Below are 19,100 nucleotides of genomic sequence, written 5' to 3' on the forward strand. Positions count from 1 at the left end.
GGACCTGGACTGAGGAACTGGAAAAAGCTCCCTGGGCCAGGAAAAATGGGAAGACCCCCATTCTGAATGCTGGGAGCTTGTGCTGACAGCAGCTGTCCTAGCAGCTTCTTTTCCCTCTGTCCTTTACCTCAAGCGTTTCTGTGAGGCCACTGTTTTCAGTGGCCATCTCTCTCTCCCCTACCCCTCATTAGTGCAAGGTTTGGCATGCCAGCAGGAGGGAGCCTCAGCATGTCTGTGCCTTGATCGGATTTGTCAAGGCTCCTTCTCTTTTCTTCCTGTTCATTGAGGTCTGAAACAAAGCAAACAGAAGAGGGGAATTCCAAAGAATAGCAGTGAGGGAAGAGAGGGATGGAGGAGTGACAGGCTGCCCCTGCACACATGCACCCCCCTGCCTTTGTCTGGTGGGGCAGAGCATTCTGGGAGGCAAGGCCATTCCCTGGCACTCCCGTTTCCAGCTATGGCACCAGCTGCCTTTCTCCCTGTGCTGTGGGGTTCCTGTCCTCACTGCTCAGGTAGTTTCCAGAGGCTCAGGCGTGCTACCTGCTTTCGGCATGGGCACAGTGGACCTGAGCACAGCTTGAGGGAAACGGGCCATTATTTGAACTGGTTTGTTTGTCATGGACTGTGGTAAAAGGTTTCCCTCTTTACCTGTGTCAGGAAATTTCCCCCTGCCAGGCAGATCCAAAGGAGCCTGGCATAGAGCTGAACATCCTGCCTGGGTGCCAGGGCAGTGAGGCACCGGCCCCTCCCTACCTTGGAGCCAGATAAGTGCTGGAACAAGGCCCTTTTGTGCAGACAGGTCTGTGAAGTGGAGACAAAGGTGCTCTGGTGCTTGTATTGTTTCCCAGGAGGCAGGGAACTCAGGAGGGAGTTGTGGCCAGCCAGACAAAGCTGCCACAGGTAAAGCTTTGTCCAGTCTGATGGATCCCCTTGTTCTATCCTTTGTCATCCCCAGGCCATTGCACAGTTTCCCCTTCATTCTGACCTCAACCCTCCCATAGATTGGATCAGGGAAGGCAACAGGATGCTCAACAGCTCTGGTATAAAGCACTTAAGGTAAAATACATCCCTACTAGTGATGCCCCCCTTTTTGCAATTAAGCCACAAGGAACAGCCTTTAAGCCACAGCCTGTTTCCTTTCCTTCTTCCTCCGTGTCCTCCAACTTCTGGCAATCTTTGCACTCCGTGGTTTAACTAAAGAGCAGAGTAAAGTGCTTAGACTCCAAAATGTGCAGATTAGGGGGTTACTAATCCTTTTCCTCAATGGGTGCTCACATCCTGTCCAGTCTGTTATCAAGCTTCTGTTCCCTGAGTGGAAACTTGGCTAAACTTGAGACCTTTACCACTCCTTGCTTGCTGTGCAGGGGAGGAAGGGTGAGGGGTGAGAGGAGAGTCATGGGGGGAAGCAAAATGAGCTGTGGGCCTCCAAAACTCTCAAGGTGGGTTTGTAGTCAGCACTGGGTGTCTTTGCTTCTTATGCTCTGTCTGGTTTTGGTGTTCTAGGAGCAATAAAGCAGGGATTTGGTGTTTTTGTTTGGGGTTTTTTTGAGTGCTGTCTTCCTGTTCTAACAAAAACAACCTTTCTGTCAGAGGAAGCAACTGCTTTCCTGCGTGCATTTGTGATTATATACTGGATGATCTGGTTCAGGTCTGTGCCTTCCCTGTGCATACACCCCTCTCCCAGTTTCCCAACAGTCTTTTCTGTGCTCTTATTCCCAGTGTATGCCCAAGTGAGCCATGCTGCAGCACTGCTGGAAGAGCAGGGCTCCCTGCTGAGAGTGGGAGACTGGTGCCTGGCAGTGCTGCATGAGGCTGGTTCTATCCTCATCTTTGGAGGCTGAAATCCCTTGAAAAGACATATGCTGTCACTGAGAAGGGGAAGGTGGAGTATTTGTGAATCTGGATGGAGCCACCAGCAGGGAAGAAGGAGTAGTGAGGACAAGTGCGGTGGAAAGGATAAGACTCTTCCTAGAAGTAGGAGGGAAACTTGACCCTGATGGTGACAGGATGGGCTGAGCTCTTATGCCTTTGTCTGACTCCTGGTGAAGTCTGGGCGCTGCACAGAGATGGCTGTGGATTGTAGGAGACGTGAACTTTTGTCCTGAGCCCCTCATCTGCTGCTTGGTTGAGTTGAGGTATGCTGTTTCTTCCCTGCCTTTGTCCTTTGGTGTGCAAGTTCAGGGTTTAGTTCAGCAGTGCGAGAAGCCCCAGGAATGGGAACACAAAGAGAAGCAGGAGGAGGAGTGCTGGAATGGTTAGTAAGGAGTTTGGGTCTTGGGAGTGTTCTCCTTTCCACTGCCTGGCTTTAGGAACTGCTTCCCCTTTGGGATCCACTTCCTGTCCTTTTTTTGCCCACATCAGTCACTACTTCATTTCCGAAATGCAAAATGCCCCATATGCTTTTTTGTATATAAGTTTGCTGTCTTAGCCTGAACAGCAGCTTTTTCTCCACACTGTTGCAATGTGTAAGCCTCTCTGTAGCTCAGGAATCACTTCAGGTCTTACAAAGTGTCCAGGGCACCCTGGGTGGATGGCAGTATTGCTGCTTGGGATTTTTAGAACCTATCCTGAGCCATCCTGGTTTGCTATTTATAGTGCAGTTGTTCCATTCCTGTGTGGATGAGTTCTGCTTTTAGCCTTGCTTGGGCACTGAGGGCACTGATGCCAGGAATAGCTCTGGACAAGGAAGATAGGCTGCTTAAGCACAGTTCCCAGTTTGGGCCAGTGTCTGGTGGAAGAGGCACCAGGCTGCATCCATGAGCTGTGGCTCTCTGTGAGCAGCATCCTCCCCTTTGGCACAGCTGCTTTTCTGGAAGGAAAAGGGATTTGCAGAGGAAGTGAAGGAATTGCCTTTTCTTGTCAGGTGCCTTGTGTGTGTTCCTGGCTGCCAGACTACAGTTTGGCATTCCAAGAGATGGCATTTGGAACAGTTGCTCTAGTCACAAGAACCAGCAGGACTAGCGAGGGACCATGGGCGATGAAGCTGTGTGAGAGAGGATTAGGTTGGATATTAGGAAAATGTTCTTCACCCACAGAGTGGTTGAGCACTGGAACAGGCTCATTAGGAAAGTGGTCACAGCACCCAGTCTGGCTGAGTTCAAGTGTTTGGACGATGCTCTGTTACATGGTGTGATTTTTGTGGTTGTTCTATGCAGAGCCAGGAGTTGGACTCGATGAGTCTTGTGGGTCCCTTCCAGCTCAAGATAGTCTATGACTCTGTGCTTGCACTGTGGAGGGCAGTTGACATGGGAAGCCCTGCTTTCTAGCATGTCCTTCAAGCAGGGGTGGTGACCTTGTGTGTCCTGAACCACTGCTCAGTGGGGCAGGTGGATGCCCTTTCAGTGGGGCACCTGAGGACCCTGCTCTCCTCCTCCCAGGTGAGTGCCTGCTAGTCCCGAGGGAGCTCGAGTTAAGGCCTGAAAGGAGCCTGCAGCACAAAAAACATCAACACCTCCTCAGCACTGCTGCTTGGGCAAAGCTGCTCCGGCTTTGGCTCGTGATGATTTCAGCTTGTTTGGAGAGCAGAGCTGAACAAATAACTAACTGCTTGATTTAGTGCCCAAAATGAAAAGCTGGATGGAAAAAACCCACAACATAGATGAATTTGAGAGACCCTTTATCTTTTCTTTTAAATGTAACACAGCTCAATTACAAACAAAACAATGCAAAATGAGACTTTTTGCTTGGAAAACAAAGCATTCTGTTCTTGTCTAAAACTTGTATTGAAAGAGGAAATAGGTCTGAGCTGTCTGGAAACTGCAGTTTTCAATCAATAACTATTCAGCTGAAAACACCTACCCAGCTCTGCTGGCGACAATGCATGGCAGGCACCTGAGGGCCTGGCTCACAGCCATGCCCCTGGCACCTTCTCAGAGATGGCAGGGAGGACAGTGTCATACTGCTTGTGAACTTTTCCAGGCAGAGAAAAGTCTGATCTGAGGTTGTTGGAGTCCCTTTGTCTTCTTTTTTGCTGTAATTAACCTAATTAGTTTTGCATGAGAATGATGGAGACTCCACAAGCATGTGTAGGGGGGTAGGTTTGGCCAGATGTGGTGGGATATGGTCTCCCCTATCCCACCAGCGGGCAGCCCCTGGTGCAGGTTGCTCAAGAGCATTTCAAGGGAAAAGGGAGATTTGGGGCATGGGGGTGGAATCTTTTGTTAGTCCATGCACATGGACTCTGCTAGCTGGAAACTTGAGGTGTCAGTACTTCACAGGATGAAATTCCCACCCCTTGCTATATGGGCATGATGCGTGCTGGGTGTTCCAGCTGTGCTGATGGCAGGGCTGGAGTTGGTGGAGGGCTTGCTGACTTGGATAAAAGCTGGAGCTCGTAGCTGCTGACCCTCTTTGGCTCTGACCCCAGGAACTGCTGTCTGCCACAAGACCACAGTAGTGAAAGCATCAGGAAATGGCAGGGGTGAACAGGTATTGATGCCCAGAGCACATCCGGAGACCAGGACATGGTGAACTAATGGATCCAGAGCTGGCCATTAGCTGCAGTACAGACATCAGCAAAAATGCAGATAGTAGAAACCTAATCCCAGAAGAGGGAAAGGGAACTGGAGATCAGCCCCAATGCTGCTCCTGTTTCAAGAGGCAGTTGAGGTCCTCCTACCCTGAGTAATGTTGCTGCACAGTGCCCAGGCCTGGTCCCTCCTATGCCAGGCTGTGCTGGCTAGGGAGGCGTGTGGGTGAGATTTGATCCAGGACTCTGTAGACTCTGTGCCAGTGTCAGAGCAGCTGTTGTCAGTTAGGCTTGTGCTTCATCAGGCCCAGAAAAAGGTCAGTTGGTGTTGATACTTCACCTGCCGAGTATCCTCTTGGCATCAAACAACTTGTAGTGCAGGAAGGTAAAGCTGGAAGCAGTGTGTTGAACACTTACCTCCTCTTTGAGTTTCTTGGGGGTCTCAGCAGCAAATTGGAAGAGGCGCAGGGGTCACCTCCAGGTGCCAGGCTGGAGCAGCTCTGGTTACGCCACCAGGCTGTGCAGGAAGTAGGCTGAAGTGGGAAACCCATGACCAGTATGGACATGCACAGTGCTCGCTCACCCTGAGCCTGGCACTGTGGTCACAGGGATAGCCGAGTGCTGGGGGAATGCGGGCTGCTCCAGAGCCATGTCCAGACGAAGGGTTAGACAGCCCTTGGGTGAGGGGCTTCCTGCTGTCAAGGTGTGATTTGGTCCCTGGGAGGTGATCCTTAGTTCTAGCCTGGAGTGAAACCCAGCTGGTAGTGTTGGCATGTCTGAGTGGGTGTCCTGAACAAATATAGCAAATATGCTGTAGCTTGGCTCACACAGAAGCTTTCAGGGTCTATCCTGCTGTTTTCCTGCTGCAGTGAGGGATGCAGCACATGCAGAGGAGTGAAAAACAACACCCTGCTTTCTGCTGCCCTACTGCCCCCACAGACATGGTTGAGGGCTATTGCCAGCTGGATTCTTCCAACTTCTTCTTGGGCCTAACAGGAGTGAGAGCACTTGGGGACTCTGTTGCTAGCTGGGTGGCCCCCTCTTGCTTTGCCTGAGAGTTGTGGCAAAATGCAGCTGCCCAGCTTGTAAGCTTTGTGGGATGTCTGGTAGGCTTAAGCCTCCTACGCAACACTTGCACACTCTGCTGTGGCACTGGACTCCTCACATGTGCCCTGCACAGCTCTCTCTTGCTGGGGCTCTGCCAGGCAGCTGAATGCAGTGCCTGGTTGTGGACAGGGAGACTGGATGCAGTGTTGCTTTGCAAAAGCAGACTATGTCTAGCAGGGCCTCGTGGTCAGAGTCCTTGCTAAGAGGAGTTGCTCCCTGATGCATTCCTGGGGTTTCAGACATGCAGAGGTAAGCAGAACGGTGTTCCTGTGTCAGACCCAGCCTGAACTTGCCTATTTCCTCTGGAAACAGGGAAACAGTCTGGTGACGGAAGTCCCTACTTCAGCCAAGCTCAGAACTTCAGCACCCTTCAGAGACTGTTTGCTCCTCTTCCCCAAGTGCTATGCTTCTGCCAGAGAAGGAGAAGCTTTATACTTTTCAGTATGACCTTTGCAGAAGGTCAAAACTGAACTTGAAGTGGCAGGACTGTGTGTGTGATAATCTTACAGGCCTGAGGAGAGTTTGAGAATGAGCTGTAACTGAGGTGCAGCTGCGTGTTGCCCCAGAAGGATCTTATCCTTTCTAGGATTATCTCTGCAGTTTGGTGGTGTTGGGGACAGTGGGGAAATGAGGATGCTTCCTCCTTTCAGAGCTCACATGTTAGTATCCAACTCTGCAGGTGCTGCTTGATCCCACATCTGGAATGTGGTGGCTGTTTTGCCACAGGTTGCTCTTTGCAGGGAAATATGAAGGTGAAATTCTCGATTAAGTTTTGCTTGTCATAAGACTGGGGAGGGAGGGATGGTGTGGTAATCCAGAGCATGGGGTTTTAATCCTGTTCTTCTGGCCAAATTCCATTCCACCTCTGTAAATTCCTGCAGCTACCCTGCTCTGCACTGCTTGTGTGGTATCTGCTGGCTGGCACAGGCCCCCTCGAGTGGCAGCATTTTAGCCATGGGGAGGGGGACAGAGAGGTGACCCTGAATCATAAGGCACTTTCTCAGATGGATGCTGCAGTACATCCTTTAAAGGTGACCTGCTGAATGAGGAACCAGCCTGTCCCCTCCCATCTCTTTGTAAGAGCAAAAGATATCATCCCCATCAAAGTGCCTCTCATCAAAGTGCGGTGCCAGTCTCACGTTCAAGGCGAGTTGCCAGTCTGGCTTTGAATCACTTGCCACAGCTTTCAGGCCCTTCCTCATCTTTTGCAAGCCCGGGAAGCTGCCGTGTTGGGCTCCTGCTGAGGGAGTCTAAGCAGGTCAGCTAAACTGTTGCTGTTCCAAAAATGAGACAGGGGAGAAGGATTTGCAGCTTCTGTTGCCTACAGCTAGGTAAGACAACAGGCAGCATGGCTCCATGAAGTCACTCCTCTGCTGGCTGTCCTGCAGCTCTTTATGGGGAACAGCCAGGCTACCTCTTGACTTGCAATGCCTGGAGGGGAGGCAGTAGAGGGACAGCAAGCCTGGAGCTGTCCCTGTGCCCCTCTGGGCCACTGCCCTGGGACCTGCAGTCTAGCTGTGCCTCAGCATCCCTCTGCAGGTGCACATTAGCTCTAGCAGAGACAACAGGTTAAGACGCCCACCCTGCCATGGGCCTTGCTGCCAACTGGTGCTATGGGAAAACAGGGCTGCTCTCCTCTGTGCTTGCAGGGCTGGAGGAAGCATGCTGATGTGATGCTGAAGTTCCCACTGCCAGCTGTCCCTAAACATTAACTGCTCACCTGACACTCACTGAACCATAAAGAGTGAAGGCCAACCAGGCTGAGCCATAGTCCTACAAAGAGAGTATCTTGGAGGAGTGGCGTGCCAGCACATGGGCAGCTCTTGGGGGGAGCCTGGGGCAAGCAAGGTGAGAGCATTGTCCCAGGAGTGAAGGCTGCTTGTGCACGGAGGGGTGACCAGCAGGAAGCAAGCCTTGGGCTCCTGCCCACACCTCAGATGTTGGTGTGAGCATGCACTGGTGTTTGTGCAGCTGCCCAGCTCTGCTGGCATGAAATTCCCTGTCCCCTGGCCATCGTCCTATTGTCACTGGAGGCAGGGTGTCCAGGCATTAGACAAGACCTGGGTCCTGCCTGCCTATTCCCTGGCATTTGCTGTCAGCTTCTTCCAGCAAGAAAGGAGATCAGGTGCCTCTTTCTGTCCCGTTTGCCTTGTCCCCCGATCACTGCTGAAGCAGGAGCTGGGAAGAATGTGGGGGAGGGAGGATAACCTGCTGCGAACAGCACTTCTGCCCCGCACCCACGTGCTGGGATTGAAAACCGGCAGTATTGGGAAACCTCTCGTCTTACTGCTGGCTGCACTTGTCTGGCATGAGCAAGGAGACTGAGGAGGGAGGGCAGAGAGGCTCAGTGCCATGACTGCAGGGAGGGGTAGAGCCAGGAGGCTTGCATGCTGTGCCACAGCTGCTGGTACCCACTGTGCCCTTTGCCTAGGAACTCCTTCCAGCCTTGCCCTCCACTTGCTGTGCCTTTAACCTTTCACGGAGGAGGAGAGACTGTGCAGCTGCCTTCTGGCTTGCGATCTCCTCCCCACCCCCGTGAACATACTAAAACTGCCCCTGCAGTGTCTGTGCTCCCCAACAGCCTACCTGTTCCTGCCCTGGCTGGCGAGGGCCTGGCTGGGTCTCACTGCACTGGGTCTGGTGCTGGGAGCAAGCAAGTTATGGAGAACAGGAAAACTGTGGAGAGGCCGCGGTGGTCAGCCGAAGCAGGAGGCAGTTTCCTCTCCCAGAGCATGGGGAAGCCCTGCGTGGCCACTGTCTCAGCTGAAGCACTAGTTACATGATGGATGGGACGCGGCAGGGCGGTCCCGGGGGCTGAGCTCCATGTGCCCCGGGCCAGGTGGGGGAGCAAAGGGAAGAAGGGTTCCTGCCCTGGGGAGCTGCTGGCTCAGAGGAGCAGCAGGGCAGCCCGCGGGTTTCCTCTCCCTGCCGGGGCCGGGCAGGGCAGAAGGGCGCTGCTGAGGAGCTAGTCCCTGTTGTACCCGAGACTCTGCAGAGGCAAGCGGGAGGTAAACGTGCCTCCCAGGGCAGGGATTTGGGGGCTGCCTGGGCGCACACCCGGCCTGCCCCTGCCCCGGGGCTCGGCCCCTGCCTGTGCCTCTGCAGGTGCTGCTGTGGCTGCGCAGGCAGGCCGGGGCCCGCCGCGGCTCGCTCGAGGCTGTGGGGCGGAGGGGCAATTTACATTTCATCAGGAGCGCCGTGCAGGCGGTCTGCAACCCAACCCCTCTGGCTGCTGCCGCTGGTGGCTTCCTCCCAGCACACCCGGCCGCTTCTAGGCACACGCGGCACTGGACACCACCGGCAGGGGCTTCTCCTTCCGCTCCAGCCCCGGGCAGGGGCTGCCGCCTTTCCTCAGCTTCGGGGCCGGGCGCGGGGAAGCTGCAGGTAGAGCCTGTCTCCGCATAGTTAGCATTCCCAGCCCCGGCCTCCTGCCGCCGTCCTGCTCGCTCCCGGTGACTGGGGCAAGTCTGAGACATCAGGGGGATAGTTCTTTCCTTTTCAAATCTACGGTGGGGCTCGAACTCTCTCAGGTAAGGGGCAAGTGCTCAAACGGTGGCCAATATCTCTTCGCTCTGGGTAGCAGAAGGTCTGCACCCCACCCTCGCCATACTTGTGTCCTGGGCTGGCCATTCAGCCTCTCTTGGCTAGCCATGGGGAGACAGGGTGGGCTCTGCTGCCGTCCGTAGCCACCTGAAATCTCTCCATGATGGGACAAAGCCTCCTGCACCTGCCCCAGAAAAGGAGGTGGGTGGTGGGTAGGGGGTAGATAATCCTGAACATTCTCTTATCTCAGTAAAGGAGGGTATTTGAGGCCTGGGAGCAGGCAGGGGGATGGAAGGAGAATGGATTCCTCCTAATTTAGTTTGAGCAACTCCTTGAGCAACTCCATGCCTGTGGCGCTGGGGGCTCTTGAGTAGAAAGCGAATTTAATCTCTTATTTTGTTTGTTCTTTCTTCCTCTGGAAGGGGGGCCTGCAGGGTGTGCGGGGGGAGCTTGGGTTTGAGAGCGGGGAGGAGGGGGGGAAGTGTCAGATCTGGAAGGGAGGAGTAAAGGGAGGACGGGGAACAGCAGCCCCGGGAGGGAGTAGCAGCAGTGGGCTGCCAGCCGGCTGGGGAGGCGCTGAGGAGGGAGGCAAGGGGAGAGGCAGGTAAGGAAATCGCCGCCTGAGGGGAATGCGAGCGTCCAGGTGAGGAGCGGGACAAGGGGTGGCAGGAGGGATGGGTGTGCTATGAGGGGGGTATGGATGGAATCCTTGGGTGCTTCTGGGAGAGGTTTTGGAAGCTGGCTTGCTGCAGGTCCCATCCTGGCTCCCAAAATTGCTGTTCTGGTAGTGTGCTCACGTGCAGGTTGGGGACAGAGTACAATTCCTGCAATGAGGGGCCATGGGGGCAAGCAGGAGCAGGACAGGCTCTGCCGTGTGCCACCACCTTCTTTATCCTTCGTTTGTGCTGAAGTTGCTTCCCTGTCCCTCAGCTTCCCAGACTGACCTCCCTGATCTTTCCTCACTGCTCCCCTGCCCCTCCTGCCTGGCCTGGGCATCCCCCAAACTTTGTGTGGAGCTTGGCATGAGGGATGGGAGGCAGGCTGATAGCAGCACGTGAAGACCTTGCCATGTCCAGCATGGCCCATGGCTGTGGCAGGGATAAGGGGTACCTGGGCATGGTGGGCTCCATGTTTGAGCTCCCCTTTCCCCACCATGCCCATGTTTGGCTTGCTCTATAGAGCAGAAAAGGAGGTCAATGCCAGGCCTGGCTTACAGGGAGCTGTGGTGCCAGCAGGAAAAAGGAGTGCAGCCCTCAGGTGCCATGCCTACTGCCATGTGGACACAGCAGCATCCTCAGTGGGCTAGCATGGCTATGCTCCCTCGGGCTGGCCATGCCCCAGCCCTTGCGGTGCCTGAGTATTCCTCGCTGAAGGTGGATGGAACCATCCATCCGCCCTCAGCTGCGATTCCCGCAGTGGGCAGGCGCTTGCACCCGGCCCCAGGGGCCCCGGGGAGGGTGTGTGTGTGTGTGTGCTCTCCCAAGCCGCCTGCTCGAGGCTCCGAGGCCCCAGGGGCATCTGCACATCAATGGACTTCAGCGGGGGTGTGTGCAGGGGGAGCAGACCCTAATCCGGCCTATTCATCCCGACAGCAGCTTTTGTTGAGCCTCCAGATGTTGCTGCGCCGAGGGCAGGGTCTCGTTATGGAGCTGCGGGCAGGGGGGCAGAGCGAGGCCAGGCTGCGGGGGGAGGTGGGTGGCCCTGCCCCTGGGGTCTCTGCCGGCCCGAGTACCTGGCTCCGAGGGTCTCGGGGCAGGGCTCTCCGCCGGTCCCGAGCCATGAGCGGGGCTCAGCCCGCGGAGGAGCGTCCCGCCGGCAGGGCGAGGGGGCTGCTCCGGCCGCCCCGTGCCCCAACGGGGCCGGGGAACGAGTTTCACCGAAGCGTTTCGGGCTTTGCCACCGAAGTGGGCGGCGGTGTTAGGTGCGGGAGTTCCCCGGGCCCCGACCGGCCCCGCGCCGCGTCCTTGAGGCCGTCCTGCCCGGAGCAGCCCCGGTCCCTCGGCCTGCTCGGGCGGCGGGGGAGGGACCGCGCTCCCTCCCACGGGCAGGCTCCGTGAACCGCCCGGCTCGGGGAGGCCTCGCAGCATTGCCTCTCTCCTCCCTGGGAGCCTTGGCCTGTGAGATGGCAGGGAGCAAGGCACACAGCTGGGCTGAAATGGCTTGGAGACCTCCTTCCTACCCCCACCCCCCTCCATGTTTGAGATCTCCCCTCCGCGGGCTTTGTAGCCCTGGTAGGGTGGCAGGACAAGTCCTGGGGGGGCAAATGCCCCAGCACAGGGCAGGAAGGTGCCAGCTGGGAGGAGCTGTGTCGGGAGTGTTGACGGGCACCTGTCTTGCCGCTGCACTTGTCCAGGTGCTGTCCTGGAGGGAGCAGGCAATGGGGGATGTCCTGCTGGGGGAATGTGGAGACACCTGGTTGCAGGCTGCTGGTGACACCTCTCTCTGCTTCCCTGCCCCTCAGGCTCTAGGATGCTGGGGCCAGCCAGGCTCGGGTTGCCCACCTGATCCTTGCCCCCTGTGTCCTGCTGGCACACCATGTTGCGCTCCTGGCGCACGAAGCTGAAGCTGCTGCTCGCCACAGTGACCCTGGCCATCCTCCTCTCCTGGCTCTACCTCTTTGTGGGCAGCCTTGAATGTGAGTGGGTCCTTCTCTTCCTCCTTGGATAAAGGGAAAGTGCAACAGGAGGTGGGCAGCAGGGGATGAGGCCTTAGGGTGGGTGCTCTGTGGGCCTGCAAGTCACTGCAGGTCTACCTGACCTGGAGGCATATCCAGGGACATCTGTAGGGATCAGGGGAGCAGAGCTGTGATGTTGGCTGGGCACTTGTGACGTGTGCTGGGAGCTCTCAGCTGGGACCCTCCACACTGGGCCCTCCTGGCCTTGCCATGCCCGTCACATAACCTGTGTCTCTTCCACAGATGGCCGCTTCCTCCTGCTGCCACCCTGCCTGGGCGAGCAGCCAAGCCGGGATGTGGAACGGGAGGCTCTGGCCTCACGAGTGCGCAGGGTGGAGGAGGAGAATCAGCAGCTCCGCCTGCAGCTCAGCCAGGCTCAGATGGAGGGCAGCGATGGCAGCCCACAGTGGGGACCCTCTGCCGAGGATGGAGATCTCCCCAGGGGTGAGAGGAGCAATCATACAGCCTGCCCCAAGCAGCAGACAGTGCACAAATGTGAGGTGGGTGATGGCACTGGCATGGTGATATTGTGGGATGGGAGGCTGGGACCCTGGAGGCTGGGACCCTGGAGCATGGATTTATGTGCAGCCCACCTGGCACTGCTCTCCCTATGCTCTGGCCATGCTGGGGCCTCATCCTGGCTCTCCATGGTGCTCAGTGAGCCACAGTCCGTGGGTGAGGGCATCTTCCTTCTCCAAAGAGGGAGGCCAGACAGGCAGAGTGGCAGCCAGACTCCTGGTCCCTGTTTCTGAACTGGGGAACTCTTGCCTCTCTCTGGGGCTCCTTCCATAGGGGATGTGCTGGGTTATGGAGTCTCTCCCTGTGGTGTCATCCCAGGGAGGAGCTGACAGTCCCTGAAAAGAGGGAGTGTCCAGTCTCAAAAAGGTACCATTTGTCTCTGGGCAGCTCCTGCATGTTGCGATTGTGTGTGCCGGGCACAACGCGAGCCGGGACGTGGTCACCCTGGTGAAATCCATCCTCTTCCACAGGTAATGGGGAAGTGCTGTGCCAGAGGCCCACTATTTGGGGTTCTCAGATGAGCTACTGCAGGCTGCAGGGGGCAATGCTGTGGGAGAGGGGCTAGGGCTCCTCTATAGCCCCTGTGCCACTGCTTAGAGGGACAGAAAGGGATTTGTTTCTCCCAGAGGGCTGATTTTTCTCCATTTGCCCCCCTCCAGCTGATGTCTGTCCCTTGGGAGGGATGGGAGTGATGGGGACTGTGTCCTCATCCCACTGTGGTGCTGAGTGCTGCTGTTTTTATCCTTGGCAGGAAGAACCCCCTCCACTTTCACTTCATCACGGACTCTGTGGCCCAGCAGATCCTCCAGACACTCTTCCAGTCCTGGATGGTGCCTTCTGTACACGTCAGCTTCTACAATGCCGATGACTTGAAGGCAGGTTCTTGCCCTTCTCTTTGCCCTGTCCCAAGCCAGTGTTCAGAGGGTTGAGGGGAGTAGCAAAGAGGGGAGAGTAGATGGAGGTTCATTAACTTTTTCTTGCTGGTCCCTCGCTCACCCCCTCCCCTTTCTGGGCTTGTTGCTGATGCAGCTGAGAAAGGGACACAGGGCTGGTACTGGAGGGGTGGGGAGGCCCCTTGGGGTAGCACTGCCTCTGTGGCAGAGCTGAATCCCCCACTGAGCACTGAAACACGGGGGTCCAGGTGGGCATTCTGGTGGCTGAAGGGAATGCCCCAGGCTTGGCTGGCTCCACAGCAATGTATGCCCTTCTGTTGCTGGCCTCCTCTGCACGGGGTACTGGGCACACAGAGCTGTCCTGCCCAGGCAGGGGAAGGGCTTGGCTGTGCTCAGCCCTGAGCTGTGTTGCCTTGCAGCCAGAGGTGTCGTGGATCCCCAACAAGCACTACTCTGGCATCTATGGGCTGATGAAGCTGACGCTTACCAAGGCGCTGCCCTCCAACCTTTCCAAGGTCATCGTCTTGGACACTGACATCACCTTTGCTACTGACATTGCCGAGCTCTGGGCTGTCTTTGGGAAGTTTTCTGGTGAGGACAGGGTGCCCCTGGGGCCCTGGCAGGGGCCTGGGTGCTGGGCTCAGGGTGGCAGTCCCCACCTGCCACAGAACCAGTGCAGTGTGTTTGCTTGGGCCCTCTGAACCAATAACAAGATGAGCTGCATCCATGGCCCTCTGTTTCCTCAGAAAAGCAGGTGATTGGGCTGGTGGAGAACCAAAGTGACTGGTATTTGGGCAATCTGTGGAAAAACCACAAACCATGGCCGGCCCTGGGACGTGGCTTCAACACAGGTGAGTGTGGGCTGCCAGGGTGGGCCCTGCAGCCTCATGGCACATCCAGCTGAGGCAACACTCAGCACAGGGAGGCTGAGAAAGGCTGAGGTGAAGCAGGAGGGTCTGATGGGAATGAAGGGGCTGTTACAGCATCCCAGGGTAGTGTGGGTGGGTGCAGAGAAGCGGCATATCCCCGGGGATGAAGGAATGCGGGCTGCCGTGCTCCAGCTCTGTAATGGCTGGGTGCTCCCTCAGTGACCCAGTGCCCTCTTCTCTGGCACTCAGGGGTGATCCTGCTCCTGCTGGACCGTCTGCGTCACCTGGGCTGGGAGCAGATGTGGCGGCTGACGGCAGAGCGGGAGCTCATGAGCATGCTCTCCACCTCGCTGGCCGATCAGGTAATGGTCCCTCCTCTGGGGTGGTCAGCCCTTCTGCATTCCCACAGCACTGCTGGCATGGGGAGTCTTCCTCTTCCACTTGTGCACTCACCTTTCTCTCTCCTAGGACATCTTTAACGCGGTGATCAAGCAGAACCCATCCCTGGTGTACCGGCTTCCCTGCTTCTGGAATGTGCAGCTCTCAGATCACACCCGCTCGGAGCAGTGCTACACTGAGCTTTCAGATCTCAAGGTGGGTGGGTTTGCTGCCTTTGAAACTGTAAAGGGCCTGAAGGACACTGGAGGTCCATGGGAGTCAGCATGGGGTCTGAGGGCTTGGGGAGCACTGGGTGCTGCTGGCTTCCCTTCCACGGGGTGACACGCTACTGCCCAGGTGATCCACTGGAACTCACCCAAGAAGCTGCGGGTGAAGAACAAGCATGTGGAGTTCTTCCGTAACCTCTACCTGACCTTCCTGGAGTATGATGGGAACCTGCTGCGCAGGGAGCTTTTTGGCTGTGCCAGTCTTCCCAGCCCACCCAGGGACCAGGTGAGGGTGATTGCGACTGCCCCCAGCCCCAGAGCATGGGGTGGGCAGAGACCACACACAGCCTCCCCAGCTCCCTCTGGGGCTCTTGCTCTCTTTCACCTTCATGGTGTTGCAGCTACAGCAGGCACTGGAGGAGTTGGATGAGGATGATCCCTGCTATGATTTCCGCCAGCAGCACCTCACGCAGCACCGCATCCACCTGTTCTTCCTGCAGTACGAGTTCTTGGCGTTTCCCAACCCTACCGATGTCACCCTCGTGGCCCAGCTCTCCATGGACAGGTACTTCCTGGTAGGACCAGTGGGAGGTTGGATCCTACCTCCACTCCTCCATTGAGGCTCCACAGCTTTGGAGCTACAAGGGATTCTTATCTCATTATCCTCACACCAACATTTTGCAGTGAAGAACAACACTCCAAGCTGGGAGCATCAGTTCCTCCTGAACTGGGCTCGACTGGCATGCAGCTCTCTGGCAGGTGCCCCGTTCTGGGTTTGGCGAAGCTGCCACAGAGCAGGTCTGCTGCTCATGCAATGCCTTCTGCTTCCCAGGTTACAGATGCTGGAGGCCATCTGCAAACACTGGGCGGGCCCCATCAGCCTGGCATTGTACATGTCAGATGCTGAGGCTCAGCAGTTCCTGCGCTACGCCCAGGCCTCGGAGGTGCTGAGCGCCCGCCGCAATGTCGCCTACCACATTGTCTACAAGGAGGGGCAGTTCTACCCCATCAACCTCCTGCGAAACGTGGCCTTGGCCAACACGCAGACGCCATACGTCTTTCTGACGGACATTGACTTCCTGCCTATGTATGGCCTCTACGATTACCTCAGGTAAGGCTTTCTCCAGCCCACTCTAGCTCAACCTGCAGGGCTCCCCAGACACCAGAGTTTTCAGGAAAAGCCCTAGGCAGCAGTCCTCAACAGCAGGCCTGGGAGCTGTTCCCTTTGTGTTCAGCCTCAGGATCCTGCCCTTGCTTTTGTCAGAGGAACAAGGATCCACCCAGTCGATGAGGAAGGGGCTGTGGCTGTGAGCATTGCCCCATTCCTCCTACCTCTGCATGGTACCACTGCAAATTGTCCAGACATTAATATCCTTCTGGAGTGGTATGCAGGCTGGAGGGGCTGAGGAAGGAGGCCGTGGCCATGCCTTGCAGCCAGGGAGACCTCATACCCTTCCTATAACCATAGGAACTCCATCCAGCAGCTGGAGCTGCCCCAGAGGAAGGCAGCTCTCATTGTGCCGGCATTTGAGACCCTGCACTACCGCCTGACCTTCCCCAAATCCAAAGCAGAACTGCTCTCCATGCTGGACATGGGCTCCCTCTACACCTTCAGGTAGGGACTGGAACTGCTCCACTATCCAAGGGGGGCTGGCAGAAGCCAGTTTTGTACCCTTGTGCCTTGGGACTGTGCACCCCCTGTCTCAGAGGACCCCCTGCATCCTCCTCCTGTCTCAGGGAGCTGCCAGCTTTGCCCAGTGTCTCGTTTCCATCTCTCCCCGCAGGTACCATGTGTGGCCAAAAGGCCACGCCCCAACAGACTACGCCAAGTGGCGGACGGCCACTGTGCCGTACCGAGTGGTGTGGCAGCCAGACTTCGAGCCTTACGTTGTAGTGAGGCGAGATTGCCCCAGGTATGACCAGAGGTTCGTGGGCTTCGGCTGGAACAAAGTATCCCACATCATGGAGCTGGATGCGCAGGTGGGTGAGGGGCTGCTCCTGGCGCCACAGAGGCACTGGGTGTGGGGGCTCTTGGCCAGGCAGTGACATGTTGGTACCACCAAGCTGATGCTGTTGCTCTGTCCCCTCTCAGGAGTATGAACTGCTGGTCCTGCCCAATGCCTTCATGATCCACATGCCCCATGCCCCCAGCTTCGACATCTCCAAGTTTCGCCTGAATGCAGGATACCGGGGCTGCCTCCAAACGCTGCGGGAGGAGTTCCACCAGGACCTGTCACGGCGATATGGGGCTGCTGCGCTCAAATACCTCACCGCCGAGAGAAGCCTGTGACACCTGGGGACAGTGGGTGCGGGGTACAAGCAGCACACTGGGAGAGTGCAGGGTCTCCCTCCTGCCCCTGCCCACCACCACAGCCCAGCTTGAGGGAACGGAGTTGGCAGCACAGCCTCTCCAGCCCACCAAAGGGATACCCACAGATAAGGTAGAAGATATCAGCTGCAAGAACAGGTAGTGCCTGGAGGTCAAGCTACCACAGCCTTCCTGAGTTACAGGGGAACCTCCTTATGCCAGGGGCCAGGGGGTCAGCTCTCCTCCCTCCTCTCTTTAGTAGATGTGGGTTCCTTAGTCTTCACTAGCTCACTTGACCTTGAGACCTGGCTCCTCCAGAGGCCTGGGAGCTGTGCCATACCCTGCTCTGCCCTTGCTCAGTGGTCCCAGTTCCAGTCCTTGCATACTCCTCTGGGGCTTTGGTGAGCGAGAGATGAGGTTGTAGAACATCCCTTTGTGGAACAGGCTCAGAGGAAGCCTCCCAGCACCTTGGGAGCTCCAGCCAGAGAGTACCAGGAGTTGTTGGAGACCTGGTTCAAGCCCAGATCAAGGCTGGCTGGTTAACAGCAGAGAAGTATTATTACTCCCGATCCATATGGATGCAGTCTCCAGTGGAGTTGGCCCTGCACTGGTGGTGCTGGAGTCACCCAGAGCAGGATGAGCTCCCAGAGCAGGACAGGCTGTCTGCTGTCCCCATTATGAACTCCCAGAATAGATCTGCACCTCCAGTCTGGGAGCAGCCGTGGTGGTAACAGACCTGTGTTGTGTTGGAAGTGCCCCACAGGGCTGGGCTGCAAACCATGGCCAGGAGCAAAACAGCAGCTTCATGGGCCAGTGCATGCTGAGAGAAGTTTCTGGCAGGGACCACCCTGCTCCTCCCCAGCTCCCGGCAGCACAGTCGTTGCCATCAACAATCAGGGATGTGACTGACACTGGACAAGACCGTAGCTGAGCACTGTGGCAGGAACCCTGTGCCAGGAGCAGCTTGACCAGACACTGTTCTACCACTGTCACACACTGGAGCACAGAGGATGCATTGCTTTCCTCACACTGTTTAAATTATTTAATACTTTTCTCATAAGAATTCAGTAATTAGGGTGTCTGGGGTTCTTCTTTTTAATCCTTTTTTCCTCCAAGATGATTTTGCTGATGGCCCTGGAGGCTCTCCAGGCCAGTTGCTGCTGCAGCCTCTGCTGTTCTCTCCTTAGCTTTGCTCTGGGCTGCAAGAGCTAGAGCTAGCTCTGTGCAGGGGTGAGGATTTCCGTCCATGGTGGGAGTGACTAAGAGGAGCCATACAAAGCACGGGGTATGGAAAGGGCACAAGCGCCTCTTGCTTTTTTCCTCGTTTTAATTTAATTTTTAAATTAAAGCTTTTTTATTCTTTTTCACATTCTTGTTAGAACTGCCTGGTTATTAATTTTTTCCCCTGGAGGGAAGACAGCAGGAAGAATGTAATGGAGGAGTAGCCTGAGCCTTGGCTGTGGAAAAGCATCACTGGGCTTGCTCTGCCTGGCATGTTTTCCTGTTGGACTGGCACAGTGGGAAGGTTAAAGAACAAGGAGCAGCAGCAGGCAAAAGAAATGCCAGTCCCCTGCCAGCTCTGAAAGGGTTATTAGGCTCAAGTCTGATGGTTCCCAGCACTGCAGCAGGGCCCAGGCAGCCTGCCTGCACAGCCAGCACCCCTGAACTTGATCATGGGGCTTCATGGTTTAGGCATGTAGTCAGTTTAAACACCCCCAGGTAGAAGGGATGTAGTTTCATCTGGTGGTGCTGCAGCTCATCCCCGAGAGCAGCATGCTGAGCTGGATGCTCTGCCATGATCTGCAGGATCTTTCCTCACCCAAAGGAGGGAGGACAGGCACCCAACTCTGGCCACAGTGCAGGCAGTGGGACCGGGTGAGGCTCTCTGCTGAACAGCCTTGGCTTTGTAAGAGTGTTGGGAATAAAAGCTGGCTCTTGGGCCCCATGAGCCACCAGCCTTGCATCTGCAGGGGGGAAGATGAGGGTGGTTTGCCAGGAGCAAGTGTTGAGGCTTTACTTGGGAAAGGGCTGGGAAGACATTGCTCATCACGGTGAAGCCATGCACAGCTCCACCCCACCAGTCCCTAGCAGGCAGCTTTTGTTTAATATAACCA

The 19,100-nt window shown here is 56.3% G+C and overlaps 1 protein-coding gene across 5 annotated transcripts in view; it reads left to right on the forward strand.

The window, feature by feature from the left end:
* The window catches only part of LARGE2 (LARGE xylosyl- and glucuronyltransferase 2), a 24,844-nt gene extending 6,480 nt beyond the window's left edge, over positions 1–18,364 (forward strand). For 2 of the 5 annotated variants that reach the window (XM_039389026.1, XM_027750144.2), the window contains exons 3-16: positions 11,580–11,753; positions 12,036–12,292; positions 12,699–12,781; positions 13,063–13,186; positions 13,624–13,795; positions 13,951–14,055; positions 14,323–14,435; positions 14,542–14,667; positions 14,809–14,964; positions 15,080–15,243; positions 15,511–15,789; positions 16,147–16,293; positions 16,463–16,658; positions 16,771–18,364. In XM_039389026.1, the coding sequence (XP_039244960.1) occupies positions 11,654–11,753; positions 12,036–12,292; positions 12,699–12,781; positions 13,063–13,186; positions 13,624–13,795; positions 13,951–14,055; positions 14,323–14,435; positions 14,542–14,667; positions 14,809–14,964; positions 15,080–15,243; positions 15,511–15,789; positions 16,147–16,293; positions 16,463–16,658; positions 16,771–16,968 (2,220 nt within the window). In that variant the 5' untranslated portion in view covers positions 11,580–11,653 and the 3' untranslated portion in view covers positions 16,969–18,364. Of the gene's footprint in view, positions 1–955; positions 1,057–11,579; positions 11,754–12,035; positions 12,293–12,698; positions 12,782–13,062; positions 13,187–13,623; positions 13,796–13,950; positions 14,056–14,322; positions 14,436–14,541; positions 14,668–14,808; positions 14,965–15,079; positions 15,244–15,510; positions 15,790–16,146; positions 16,294–16,462; positions 16,659–16,770 lie in introns of all 5 variants that reach the window. The other 3 variants (XM_039389027.1, XM_039389028.1, XM_039389029.1) reach the window with 3 other exon arrangements.
* The last annotated feature ends 736 nt before the right edge of the window (positions 18,365–19,100 follow it).

This window comes from Pipra filicauda, unplaced genomic scaffold, assembly GCF_003945595.2.
Source record: "Pipra filicauda isolate LSUMZ 115617 unplaced genomic scaffold, ASM394559v2 scaffold6_size6359152_pilon, whole genome shotgun sequence".
In the NCBI taxonomy this organism is placed as follows: domain Eukaryota; kingdom Metazoa; phylum Chordata; class Aves; order Passeriformes; family Pipridae; genus Pipra; species Pipra filicauda.